Source organism: Alligator sinensis, unplaced genomic scaffold, assembly GCF_000455745.1.
Source record: "Alligator sinensis unplaced genomic scaffold, ASM45574v1 scaffold740_1, whole genome shotgun sequence".
NCBI lineage: Eukaryota > Metazoa > Chordata > Crocodylia > Alligatoridae > Alligator > Alligator sinensis.
In genome coordinates, this window is record NW_005841964.1 from 1206732 (window position 1) to 1220260 (window position 13529).

Here is a 13529-nt window from a genome sequence, read left to right on the forward strand (position 1 = left end):
TGAGAATTTCCTTTTAGCTTAAAAAGTTAAAAGGCAAAAGGTGGCAGAGACGACAAACAGGCTCTCCAATTCAAATGGAGTTTGAGAGCTAAAAAAATACGTGCCTAGAGAGTCCTAGCACCAAACAGAATTAGGAAGTTACACATAGATAATTCAGCTTGCCACAGGAGCCTGTTGTTCAAGACAGCACATTCCTTTCTTCCAAAAATAAAATCTCTTGTATGTGGCTATTTATTTTTAAAAGAGGCCAGCTCTCCTTTGCTCAGGGACTGCCCTACTAGTATTGCCTCCTAATCCCATCTAGTGAGCATGGTGGACCATGACTCTGATCTCTGTGGGTACTTAAAGACATTTGAGGAGGTTAAATTGAGTTCAAAATGGTCATCTGATCTAAGGTAAGTCAGGATGGGATGGCTAGCAGAGGGGCTGGGAGAGGATCAGGGCAAGCAGAGTCTGTGGGGGAATCAGAAGCATTAAACAGAGTCTATGGGGGGGATCAGTGAGGGAAGTGGAGTCTGCAGGGAGGACTGGGGGATTGCGGAGCTAGTGGGGTCCATGAAGGGGATTGATGAGAACTGGGAGGGTTTGGCAGGATTGGGGGGGCAAGTGGGGTCTGTTGGGTGGGGGGTGGGAGGATCAGGAGCATTAGTAGATTCTACAGATTCCGGCATGGTAGCATCCAGGAGGAAAGGGGGGCTAGCAGGGTCCACAGGAGGTGCTGAGGGGAATAGGGGGGTTCCCCTTTCCCCCCTTCCCAGGGTCAGGGGTTATTTAACTGCCCCCCTAGGCAAACCTTCTCCCCCCAATCCTGCCTGCCCCTCCCCCCATCTCCATTTACTTCAATCAGCTCCAGGCACCTGTGAATTCTGGTAAAACTGGCACCAGGAGTGGCTTGTAGGATGGGGCACTTGGCAGGCCTGGGGGAGGCTGACTGGTTGGCCAGGAGGGAAGTTGTAATTCTGGAGGAGTGGGGAGGAGCTGAGAGGCTAAAAATAACCCAGTACCAGGCGCTGCACTGGGAACTGTACAGAACTTGAATTAGATTAGTCTCTCTGGACTCAGCCTAAGTTAGACTACTTCTGAGATGCAGTTAACTTAGATTGGGTTGGCCATTTTTAGACTGATCTAACCTTCCTGAACTTCTGTACAGTTCATACTTAAATCCCGAGTTAAGTCAACCTAAGTGTAAAGTTTGCACCTGGGCAATCTAAGTTAAATCAGGTGGCCGTTTCTAATATGATCTAACCTTACCATAACCTCCCTAAACATCTGTACCTAGCCTATATAACCTCCACCCCTTCTATTGAAGCTGGCCCCAGTGGGGCCAAAAGGCATGTTGGCCAGAAGGTCTATTGCTCAGTGGGATAGTCACTGCCCCCAGAGAGAGGGGCCTTACTGGACCTGGTGCCTGCTCCTGTCCCTCTGTCAATTGTATATAATGTCTATAAAATACCAAATGCAAAAAAAAAACATTGAGGACAGGAGCAGAAGCCAGGCACACTCCTGCCCAGGCTAATGTTAGCCAGATAAGAGCCATTTACTTACCTTAAAGGGATTTGGATTTAGGCCCAGCTGTTTGATGCAATGACAATGCCCAGAAGTGATATTTCCCAGAATGTATAAACCATATAGCATCCCTTCATTAGAGTTACAGCACATATAACAGGCAATTCTCTCCCTGATCCCAGAAAAGAATAGCTTGCCCATCCAGCCAGACCACACTAATCTAGCCACAGCATAGCTGTTGTGAGACTTACCTCATTTCTAGCTGACAGATACAAACATATCCAACTGACACAGAAGGTACTTCTGAAGATGGTAACAGATTCAGAAATGCTGTTTATGCATTTTATATAACAACTGTAATGCAAAATGCATAAGCAGTCCCAAAGCAGAGGCAAAAAACTAGCATTTTCCTGTGCTAGTCATACAACCTCTTGCTTGCTGTTGTTCTGGTCCCATGATTAATGTATTCCTTTCTACACAACGGTGCAGCTTCAACAGGATGAAATCTCCATCCAACCTGGCTCCTAATCTGGTGGTTAGGGCTCTCCCCCAGGAGTCAGGAGATGTGGGTCTGAATCCCAAAGGAAGTGTATAATAAAATAAAACAAAACAAAAAAACTGCACCCAGATCTCCTGAGCCCTCAGTTAGAACCATAACAATGAGACCATCCTTACTTCTGCTGTGATTTGAACACTTTTACTCATACTTACCTTTTTGTCAATAGTTACACTTCTACCCTGTTCTTTATTTTCTAGATCCCCTTGTAAAAGAAGGCACCAACCTAATAGGGTGTCCCTGACGGAGTAGTAATGAAGCCACACAAAATAATTATAAATACTACAGTTTGCAACTTGTGGTTCAGTTCCGTTGGACCCAAGCAGACTCAGCCAGTGTTGAGTAGCAATCACATAATCTGGGTGAATGGTATTCTTTGCACGGTCTAAAGCATCTAAGAACTGATCTCTCTCTTCTGCTGTCATGGAATGGATGTTCTTCCGGACAACTAGTGGCTTCTTTTCATCACAGTTGGAGCCAGTCCAGCCAAATTTGCAGTTACCACAGTTATAGCCAGCAAAGTTCCCTGCATTAAGAGAGAGCATGGGTTCATGAAATAGTGTAAATTAATCAGAACACAAATGAACTGCATAATTATTTCATTTGTTAGTCTTCCTTGCCTCCAGAGATTTCAGTTCTTGCAGTGTGCAGCAGCTGAGTAGATTGGCTGCTTTGCCAGTTGCTTAACTAAAAGGATGGCTCATTTCCCAGAAACACAGCAGGGCCAAGAATCACATGAGGCTGCTTATCATGGTAAAGGCTCAGATAAAAGGCTTGGTTCTGAAAGGTGCTAAAACCTTTGGGCCCTGATCCTTTAAAGTATTTACATGTCTGAGCAGCTTCACTGAAATCAAGATTAAGCACTTCAGCAAAAGATGTTATTGGGTGCTGCTCCTTCACTGGGCCTGCTGTACTCAGTAACTTCCAGGATCAAACACTGAACAGAGTTGTCTGACAGATACTCCTGCTCTTTAAATACATTTAAAAAAGCAGGAAGCAAGCTCTTTCATTGTATTTAAACATGGGATAAAGGCAAAAGCCTGAGAACTACAGGACTCTGTGTCATGGTAAAAATGTATAAGCGGGATCCAATGTATAATCATAACCTCTAGGAACCACTGCAAGGATACCAATGTTGGCATTAAATGATGCTGCAATCTTATGTGGGAGTCAGAGAAGTAGCATTTCGCGGGGTATGGATGTTTACCTTTACCATTAATTAACCATTAAGTCCAACACCATTAGGTAAACCTATGTTAAGTACTCTCTGAGCCAGCAACTTAATCTCCAACATTACAAAATAACTCCAAAGACTTGGTATCAAGAGCCACAGCAATACCTATGCTTCAGTTTCAGCAAATTCATACTTTCTACAGTCAACTTACCTCATATCAAAGTTGAGTTTCTTCTACAGCCACTTCATCAGGTTATTTTTGTCAATATTGTCAGTCATTGGCTACAGTAAGTGACATACTCTTATAACTATTTAACAATGGAATCTCTTTCTGTTCTTTCTAACCCAATCATCTTATGTACTTCCACAAGCTAATGTCAGAACACCTTTTTCTACTTAATTAACCAATAAGCTTCTCTTAAAAAATTGTAATGGAAAGATAATATTATTTAGTTTAAGAGCTAGACTAAACTTTAGGTTTTGCGCTCCAGAGTGGAAATTAAACACATGTTTACAATACACAAATTAAACATAGAAATGGAAGGAGAGGCAAGAGTGATTACTGATAATAATTACTTACAATTTTTCAGTGAACCTAAAGAATTGTATTACTCAACAACTTCAGTGACATGCCAGAAATCATATGACCGCAGTTTTCTCTTACAATAATCACTTTTAGTGAGTTTTGAAAAATGTAAGTCAGATGCTTCTCAGTTACTGACACCTTGGAGTTTGTGTAACTCAGATTAAAAACTAGCCCAGAGTTTCCAAATGAAGAATCCTTTCAATATGAAGTTGATAACTCTATTAAAATACTGCCCTTTGATATAATTAGCAATACCTGCTAATTAACAGGTCCAGATGCATTCAGAAATTTTAGTTGCACCATGCTTTTTCTAATTCCAAACACACAGCATATCCAAAGAATGAACTGCTTGACCACTATTCACTCTGGTATAGTGGAACGAGCCCGGAATTGCAATCACTGCATTTCATTTTAAGAATTTACCAAAGCCAAGTCAAACCTTAGTTACAGTCGGAGCACTTAAATGAATGAAAAAATTTATGCCACAGATTCAATGTTGCCATCTGAAAAGAATGAATTATTTAGTGTTATTTTTCAGTTAGATTCATGCCAGGACATACTTTGCAGTTACCAGAATACTGAGTCAACCTTGTACAGAAAACAAGTTTTTGAAAGCAATGGGTTTATCACTGCAATTCTCTTTCGGCACAGGAGGAAAGGCACTGGATCTCTCAATTGCATTAATCAGAATCTAGTCTTCAGTTTAAAAAGAACTAAGGCATTACATCTACTTAGGACTAGAAAGGGGAAAGAAAACTGTACAGTACAGTGCATCATTCCACTGAAAAGCTAAATTCAGAAAATCGTTAAAGTAGCCTGAAGTTTTAAATGTGTCCTCAGTGGAAGTTATTTGATGTTCAGCATCAAGTTAAAATGAAGCTATTTATTAGGGTATTTCAGCACAATCTTTAAGCTCTTTCTGAAAATCTTGGTTGCCATTGCTTTGAAAATGTTTCTCTGGTACCCCTAGCTATGAGCTACACCAGTCAGTCCAATAAAATCAGACTCCTATTATGTGAAGTTACACACCAGCCATCTAACACAGGGGTGGGCAATGTTTTCCAGGGGCAGGCCAAAATGGCCCAGCTTGGGATGCAAAGCTGCCACCATGACTTGCCCCTGCTGCTGCTTAGCTTCAGTGTTGCATAGGTGAAGCACCCAACTGCCTGGCTTCAGTGCAGCATGGAGCCATGTGGGAGAAACCCCCTACTGTATCCAGCCTACAAGCCATATATTGCCTGATGAAGACAAACACAAAATATTGTCCAACATATATTTTAAAACATGGATGTTCAGAAACAGCCGGTATAAAGAATTAAAGAAAAAATGCACAGATATAAAGACTCACTTTGAAGAAACAATTAAATATTAAGCCAACTCCTGCATTACCATCAGGGATCCTGGTTTTCTCTGATTTAAAAAAAACAATATTTGAATTTTAAAAAGTAACCCAAAATCCATATTTTTCTGTGATTAAAATGAAATGTCACTAATATATATATTAGTGACATTTCATTTTAATCACAGAAAAATATGGATTTTGGGTTACTTTTTTTTCGTCCAAAAATTGGGCATTTATTAATCAGAGAAAACCAGGATACCTGATTATCACTGGTCTTTTAGCACTCCCTTGGGAAACGACCTGAATTTGGTATCAGTGTGGCTACATCAGAATAAATTCCAGAGGAAAAGTCATCTCTTGGGTTACAAATGTTGCTCCCACTTCTGTGTTTTATCCCTGCAGTACTTACAGAATGGAAACTGAAGAGAAGAGGAAAAGTGTAAAAGGGACCTGAGATAAAAAAAAACAAACTAAATAGCAGAATGAGAAATGAAAAGAGAAAAGCAAGATTTGAAGATGTATCGAAAACAACAACCCAGAAGAACAAATGCTCTAGTCAGGTAGTTTAGAACCCAACACTGCAAACACCAGCACTAACAAAGGTATTCATGTGAAAAGTACTCCTATCCTACTGAAGTCAAATCAAGCAAGTGGGACTAGTCTGAGTAATGCTGAGCACTTGAGGAAATGTTTACAGAATTGGGGCTTTAGTAACCTAAGCTCTAGGAAAATAGGTTTCAATCAAATCAGTCCTTCAAAACCAAAAATCATAATGTAGGGGCATTTTGTCTGGACCACAAAAAAAGCAAAATCCTCTCTGCTCTACACAAACCTTTAAAATTCCACCTCATTGAGCATGTCTACACATGCATTAATGTGCTTTTCCTAATGCACACTAAGTTTAGTACTTCTGGGCACTTTTACACTTTTACACGTACTCTGGGGGTGAGAGGGGTAGTGCTTTAATTAGAGTGGCTTCAAGAGCCGTTCTAATTAAAGCACCACCATGTCTTGTGTATCAGTGTCTCTGCACTTAAAAATAGCAGCAGCAATGCTTGTACTAAAGCTCATTTGATGAGTTTTAGATCAAGTGCCACCGCCGCCAATTGTTAAGTGCAGGGACTCATATACACAAGATGGAGGACGCTGCTGGAGTGCAACAGTTGCCACAGTTAATCAATTAATTGAGTCTGCTTTGATGCACTGGAATTCCAGCGTGTGGAGCAGCCTCCATGCTTGTGTATTGGCATCCTCTAATATGAGGTACTAAATAAATGAATTTAGGTGATGCTTAATGTTCAGTAGCCTATTATATTGTGCATTAGCATATTAGCATAGTTTTTTACGCGTCACTTTAATGCATAGTAGAGTAGGCTACTGCACATTAAAGTACACATGTAGATGCACCCATTGTTTCATAAGAATACAGTTAGAACAGCCATTCTTTTTCAGAATTTGCACATATATCCTTTCACACTTACATAGAGTGTAGGTATCTCCCAGGGTGAAATGTAATTCAGCATGCTGGGTATGCCTACATGTGTATTTTCGCTGGCTTAAATATAATGCACAGAAAGTTACTGCACAGTCAGCAGGAAAAAGCCGGCATCTACACATGCAGGAATCAAAGTGCATTAACATTGTGTGTAGACTGGTTTAGGAATAAAGTTACTCCCATGTTAGTCCACACACACATGTGTTACTGTGCTGCAACTAATCAGGCATAAATTTGATACCTGTATGATGTAGGTATCAAATATATGCTCAAGTCAGTGTAAGTCACCATATTTCCTGCACAGTACAGGTGTGCATGTGTAAACGTGCACCTGTACTGAGCCATAATTTTGGTTACTACACAATAGATGTGCATGTGTAGATGTGCCGGCTGTGCACTTAGGCACTGATTAGTAAGTCCTGCATGCATAGAAACATATTTATGCACATGCTTAAAGGCTTTTTTGAATCAATGCCCAGGTGGAGATGTGTCACACTGCATTTAGCTTATGAAGCAATGTGGGATTTTTCAAGATGAAAATGCTACATTATATTTTCAAATCACTCTACAAACAAAGTGCAATTGGATTTTTAATGTAAGTCTGGACAAAGGCCAAGAGAGAAGGGGAAAACAGATTTAGGCTGCTAGAACCTTTTAACTTTTAAGTGGAGCTGGTAGCACCACCTTTTATTCAAGTAGTGCCTGGTATCCCACACTATAAAATAGCTGATTATAATTTTGTGAAACTTTAATCACTTGCACTGAAGTTTTTTCTATAATATTTCAGCTTCAGGCTGATTTTCTTTGGAATGTTCGAGCCAAAATCTGTTTATCCATTTTTAAGAATGAGAGTAGGTAAAAATATAAGTTTCTATGTCAACTTTGGCCTTTTCTTTGAACAGTTCTAGAAACCCACATGCTTTGGAGCAGGACCTGAAATAAATCTGGCTTTTGCCCTCCCTCTAAAAATCTGCTCAAATTCAGCAAGTGAAAAACCTTTGAGCGAAAAATAATGTAGGATGCATCTGCTCACTAAATGTTAGCAATTTAATCCCTATATCTATGTATTAGTGGTGTTTCATTTTAATCACGGGAAAATATGGATTTTGGGTTACTTTTTTAATCCAAAAATTGAGGATTTTATTTTCAGAGAAAACCAAGATCCCCGGAGATGAGGACCTATGAAGAGATCTAGGGCTTTGTATCTGTATGACCCCTGGTTGAGTATCTGACTCAAGATATGGGGGTCTGATTTGCAGAAATGCAATGGAAGCTGCACTTGAGTACACAGGGTGATATAATGGTGAGTCAGAGCCCCATAGAAAAGCCCCTGATTAAATGAATATTCACCTGCATTATGCACAGATTTGACTAGTGTATAGTATGTATGACTCTGATCCACATGTTGAACAAACAGGATAAGACAAAATACAGAACACTGCTGATTTGTTGCACGATGTCTATTCTGTGCACTGAATGAAGCAGAAGTTGTATGGAAAAACAATGTCATTAAAGTTGGTGTGATCATTCATATGCTCAAAACTGATGAATTAAGATGTTGCAGAATCTATCTTATTTCTAGTATTTCCTAACATTTAAGAGACTGATTTTCAGCTTTACATGGTTCTTTTTATACAAACTTAACACAATCATACATGCACATTCTCTGTACTGTACTGTATGTGTAAGAGTTTGCAGACCTTACCTGGATGAATAGTCCCATTGGGTATGTCCAGACAAGCACAGATGTTTGTTTCCCTGGGGAAAAGTAGCAGTGGCACACCTTGTGCCGCTGCTACTTGTTCCTAGGGAACACCCGTGCTATGCACACTCTGGCACGTGGCAGGTTACCCCAGGTGCAGTAGGGGATGCCCCAGAAGCCTTACCTGGGGTTTTGGGGGGCCTTCTGGGGCTGGAGACAGAGCAGAAAGCCTGGCCAGCAGCAGAGTGTAGCTCCAGCTGGCCAGGCTCTGGTTTTGAGTGGTGTGTGCTGCTACCGCCTGCACCACCCTGCTTTTTTTCAGCATGGGTTTTTTGACCCTGGGATCTCCCAGGGTAAAAAAAAAAACCCCACACTCCAAAGTAGCAGCATTGGGAATGCCTGCATGTGCAGTGTGTGGCACTGCAGACAGGTCTGTGACACCACATACCGCATGTCCGCGCTCTTCTGGACACAGCCATTGATGTCAGTATACCATAGGACACTAAGGAGCTGAAGTTCACATAGTGCATTCATACCTAAGGATTCCTAGATCAGATCATACTACATGAGCAAACTAATTAACACTGATTTTGCTGTTTTGTCTACACTGCAAATGCAGCTTGTAACAGAGGCCTGTTTACATTACCATTTCTCTCCACAAAGTTAAATCACTCTTCTGTCAGATTACTATCTTTTTGCAGGATAGAGGGGGCACTATTATTTATAAACACTACATTAATTGTCTAGCTGTAGCCAAAGCTTAAGCACACTTATTAAAGCATTATCAAGTGTTTTTGGCTTTAGCCTAATTATTACAGCAGGTCCATTTAGGACTGCAAAGTAGGACTGAGTGAATTATGCTGAGGGACAGCTAGTATCAACCAGACACCAGGAAATCTTCATCATGGTATGTATACTCTGTGGTACAGCTCTTCTCTGGTAGTAATTAATATTCAGTTTGACATGTAGTGATACAGCTCAATATGTACCCCATTCCACAGTCCTAGTAGTCACAAACGCTGTCCATCCTAACAAAATAGCAAGGTTGAAATATGAAGGTGAATATCCTTCTGGCTAGAGCATAAATGAAGTTTCTTGCTCGCATACACAGGAGGAAAAAAAAGAGATAATCATGTTTTAACCCTGACTGGACTCTAAGGCCAGCACATATTCCCATCCTGTTAGTATAGCACAATAGCCATGACAGTGGTGTACTGGGAATCCTAAAGTTGAAGTCTTCCTGAACACTTTTCCCCGGCCAGGGATTTTCCTACCTTTGCCCTTATCTGGATCAGGGTTATCAGGGCTCTTCCCCCCTCTCTCACCTGTGCATTGGCAGCTCTGGTTGAAGAACTTTAGGGGCCATCTTTCCCGATCGTCCACGTTCCGTAGGGTGTAGGGGCCACTCCATGGCCTGGCATCTGCTTGCACCTCTGTGCACGATCCTCTGCCCTGTCGGGAGCCACACATATTGCTTGGCTCTAGCCCCAAAGCTGGACAGCAGCGCTTGGCCCGCAGTGCCTCCACTGTCATACAGGCACGGGGAAACTGTGCCTCGGCCTGTGGGGGATAACAGCAGCTCAGGTAGCTCAGTACCATCCATCTGAACCACTTTGCCCACTGCTGTAGGAAGGTCATTACTTCTGGCCACAAGAAGCTTTCTCTGTGGTTGGCTCAGGCAGGGTCTGCAAGAGGTCAATGACAGGAGCACAGGGGTTTCATTAACAGCCTCTCGACTTGAGAGAACTGCAATTCTTTCTGGTTTCTCAGCACATCGGTGCCCTGACTGACTGAAATAATTCCTTTTGCTGCTTCTTATGTTGGTATTTGCAGTGTTTAATTTAATGCTGGACTCTAATTGCCTTGAATATGGTTCAAAAGGCAGAAGCCTTTGCTCTATGGTGCTTGCCAAGCAGTCAAGGCTTGAGGGGATTTATATAGAGGTTGGGAGAAGCCCTCATTAGAAGGATTAACACTGTACAAATCCTCGTGTTTAGCACATGACACTGAGGGTAAAAAAGAGACCAGTAAGAAAAAGGGAAATGAGTTCTGAAGAGTACTGGCATTCTGTCAAGAGGGTGAATGCCTTGGATTTATTTGTCTTGTCCGTCTCGTGCTCGTGTCTTGTGAACCAGTTGGCATTACATATAAAAAAGGATGGATAGAGGGTTTGAAGGTTTGGGGGAAGCCCTTTCATGTTATTTTTTAATTATCACCCTTAAACAAATGTAAAGTGGGAAAAAAATCCTTCAGTTTTTAAATGTTCATTCACTGAAGGGTGACACTGTCACTGAGGCATCAGCTTGAAAAATCAGGGAAAGGTCAAAAACAAAGGCTTACCATACTCATGCCTTTAACAAATACAACAAAGCCACTAATGACACTCACATCAAGAGTTACATCTGTTGATATAATGACTGAAGAATAGCCAAGGCTTGCACTGTGATTCTTTAAGGTGAGGAGTGGAGAACAACTCAATTCTTCTATTCTCTTCACAGACATGCTAAACCTGGCTTGTCCAACATACAGCCCGTGGGCTGCCATGCGGCCCACCAAGCCATTTTCTGAGGCCCAAAGTGCTGTGATGGGAAATGAAAGTAAACACTGTTCATTCCCACCCCTTGTCCCTCCCCCAACCCCTCAGCAGCTTCCTGATGGCTGCTGAAGGTCTGGGAAAAGGACAAGGTTCCCACACAGCCCACAGCGAGCAGGGCCCAGGCGCACACGCACTCCCTGGTCTCCAGATGACTTACCGGGCATCCTTGAAAGCAGGTGGAGGTGGCAGCATGGGCCAGGGCTCAGTGGCAGAGCCATGTGGGGCCAAGGCAGGAGCGGGGGGCAGTGTGGGCACACAGCCGCCAGGGCAGCAAGGCGGGCAGCAGCAGAGTGGAGGGCGCCTTTCCCATACATCCCAGGGAGGCTGCACCTGGGAAGATGAGGAGCCCAGACTGGGGCCCCAACATGTGGCAGCAGCTCTCCCCACCCTGCTCCACTTTGTGCCCAGCTGAGCCACGAGTCTCTCTCGCAGCCTCTCAGATGCACTGAGAAGCTCCCGCTCCCTCCTCCCTCCCTGCCCGCCCACCCCCTGCAAGGCAGTGAGCGGCGGAGGCTGCAAAGCACCATGCAGGTGTCTCCCACTGAGACATATCCCTCCACCTTTGATTAGTTTCCACTTTGGCTGTTATCTTTTCCACATTTGGTCTGTCAACTTGCATTATGCTTCTTTCATTAAGCATTATGCAAAAGTGTTTATTTTAGCCAAGTGTTTGGTGTTATTTCATTGTTGCTTTTATTTTGTTTTTATTTTGGATTTTAAACCACATTTCCAGACCCATTTCATTGTCACTTCCTGCAACTTCATTGGTGTCAAAGGTCACGTGACATCACTTCCTGATGTGATACTGCTTCCTGTGAGGTCTTTGAATATGGCTCGCCGGCCCACTGGGTGATAAAAAGTTCATGATCCAGCCCCACATTCAAAAAGGTTGGACACCCCTATGCTAAACTATATTTAATTTTAAGATGATAAGCTTCTTCCTATTCCATTCCATTTTTTATATTTAACTTCACTAAATTATCACAGGAGATGTATAAAAAGAATGCATTTCCATATTACTTATTACCTACCTATTTCCATATTATTTCTATACATCTTCTGTGTTAATTTAGCAAAGTTTAATACAAATCAGCAGTCATTTGAAATATTTAAGTAACTTTTCAATATTACCTACTGTGGAGAAGCTCTCCATTGTTTCATGCCATAAAACTCTTTAGGAGCCTGTTCTTCCCTATACCCACATGAAACAATGGGGCATATGTTCCTCAATATGTATTCTACGGTGTCCGTATAAGTCCTCCTTTTCACATTTCTCTCTTATACCTTTCCTGGCGGAGATGAGCATATCATAGTTTCATAGTTTCATAGTAGCTAGGGTCAGGAGGAACCTACACAGATCATCTAGCCTGACCCCCTGCCACAGGCAGGAATGAATGCTGGGTTCACAAGACCCCAGACAGGTGATCGTCCAACCTCCTCTTGAATTTGCCCAAGGTAGGGGTGAGGACCACTTCCCTGGGAAGTTGGTTCCAGATTTTCGCCACCCTAACTGTAAAATATTGCCTTCTGATCTCCACCCTAAACCTATTCTCCATCAGCTTATTACCATTGTTCCTTGTCACCCCAGGTGGTGCTGGGGAGAAAAGGGCTCTACCTATTTGCTGTTGATCTCCCCTGATGAGTTTGTAGGTAGCCACCAGGTCCCCCCTCATCCTCCTCTTGCTGAGGCTGAACAGGTTCAGGTCCTTCAGTCTCTCCTCATAGGGCCTGTCCTGCTGCCCTCTCACCAAGCGGGTGGCCCTCCTCTGAACCCTCTCCAGGCTGGCCACATCCCTTTTGAAGTGCAGTGCCCAGTACTGGATGCAGTACTCCAACTGCGGCCTGACCAAAGTCCCACAGAGGGGGAGTATCACCTCTCTGGACCAGCTTGAGATGCACCTTTGGATGCATGACAAGGTATGGCTGGCCTTGCTGGCTGCGGTCTGGCATTGGCAGCTCATGTTCATCTTGGAGTCAATGACTCCAAGATCCCGTTCCACCTCTGTGCTTTCAAGAAGGGAACTCCCCAGCCTGTATGTATGCTGTGGATTCCTTCTCCCAAGGTGCAGCACCCTGCATTTGTCTACATTGAACCCCATCCTATTCTCGTCTGCCCACTTTTGTAGTCTGTCTAAATCTAGTTGCAGCCTCTCTCTCCCTTCAAGTGTGTTCACCTCACCCCACATCTTAGTGTCATCAGCAAACTTGGACAGCATGCTTTCCACCCCGTCATCCAAGTCGCTGATGAAGATGTTATATAGATAGTCGGATGATCTGAAATTCATCAAAGTTCAACTTTAATACCTGCGGGGGGGGGGTTAGCCAGCATTAGAGGAATAAACAACATGAAAAAAGGAAAAGGGTAGTTACTAAGAATGCCCTCCTGAAACTGGCAGACAAGGTTCTTTGGGTAAATCCAATATCTTGTTTTTAGACCAACTAAAATAGCAGGAAAAATGCTTCTTTCCAAGCTCTCAGGTACAAACACTCTTCATCAGAACTCCTGGAACTGGATAGTTCATAAAGGTCAAGGATTTGTCTCATTTCCCCAAATGGCATGTATAGATAACTA

At 42.8% G+C, this 13529-nt stretch overlaps 1 protein-coding gene across 2 annotated transcripts in view; it reads right to left on the reverse strand.

Moving 5' to 3' along the window:
* The window catches only part of DCT (dopachrome tautomerase), a 35005-nt gene extending 24996 nt beyond the window's left edge, over positions 1–10009 (reverse strand). For both annotated transcript variants that reach the window (XM_006020685.1, XM_006020684.1), the window contains exons 1-2: positions 9687–10009; positions 2289–2588 (exon numbers count right to left, since the gene is read on the reverse strand). In XM_006020685.1, the coding sequence (XP_006020747.1) occupies positions 2289–2588; positions 9687–9999 (613 nt within the window). In that variant the 5' untranslated portion in view covers positions 10000–10009. The remainder of the gene's footprint in view (positions 1–2288; positions 2589–9686) is intronic.
* Positions 10010–13529: the final 3520 nt, after the last annotated feature.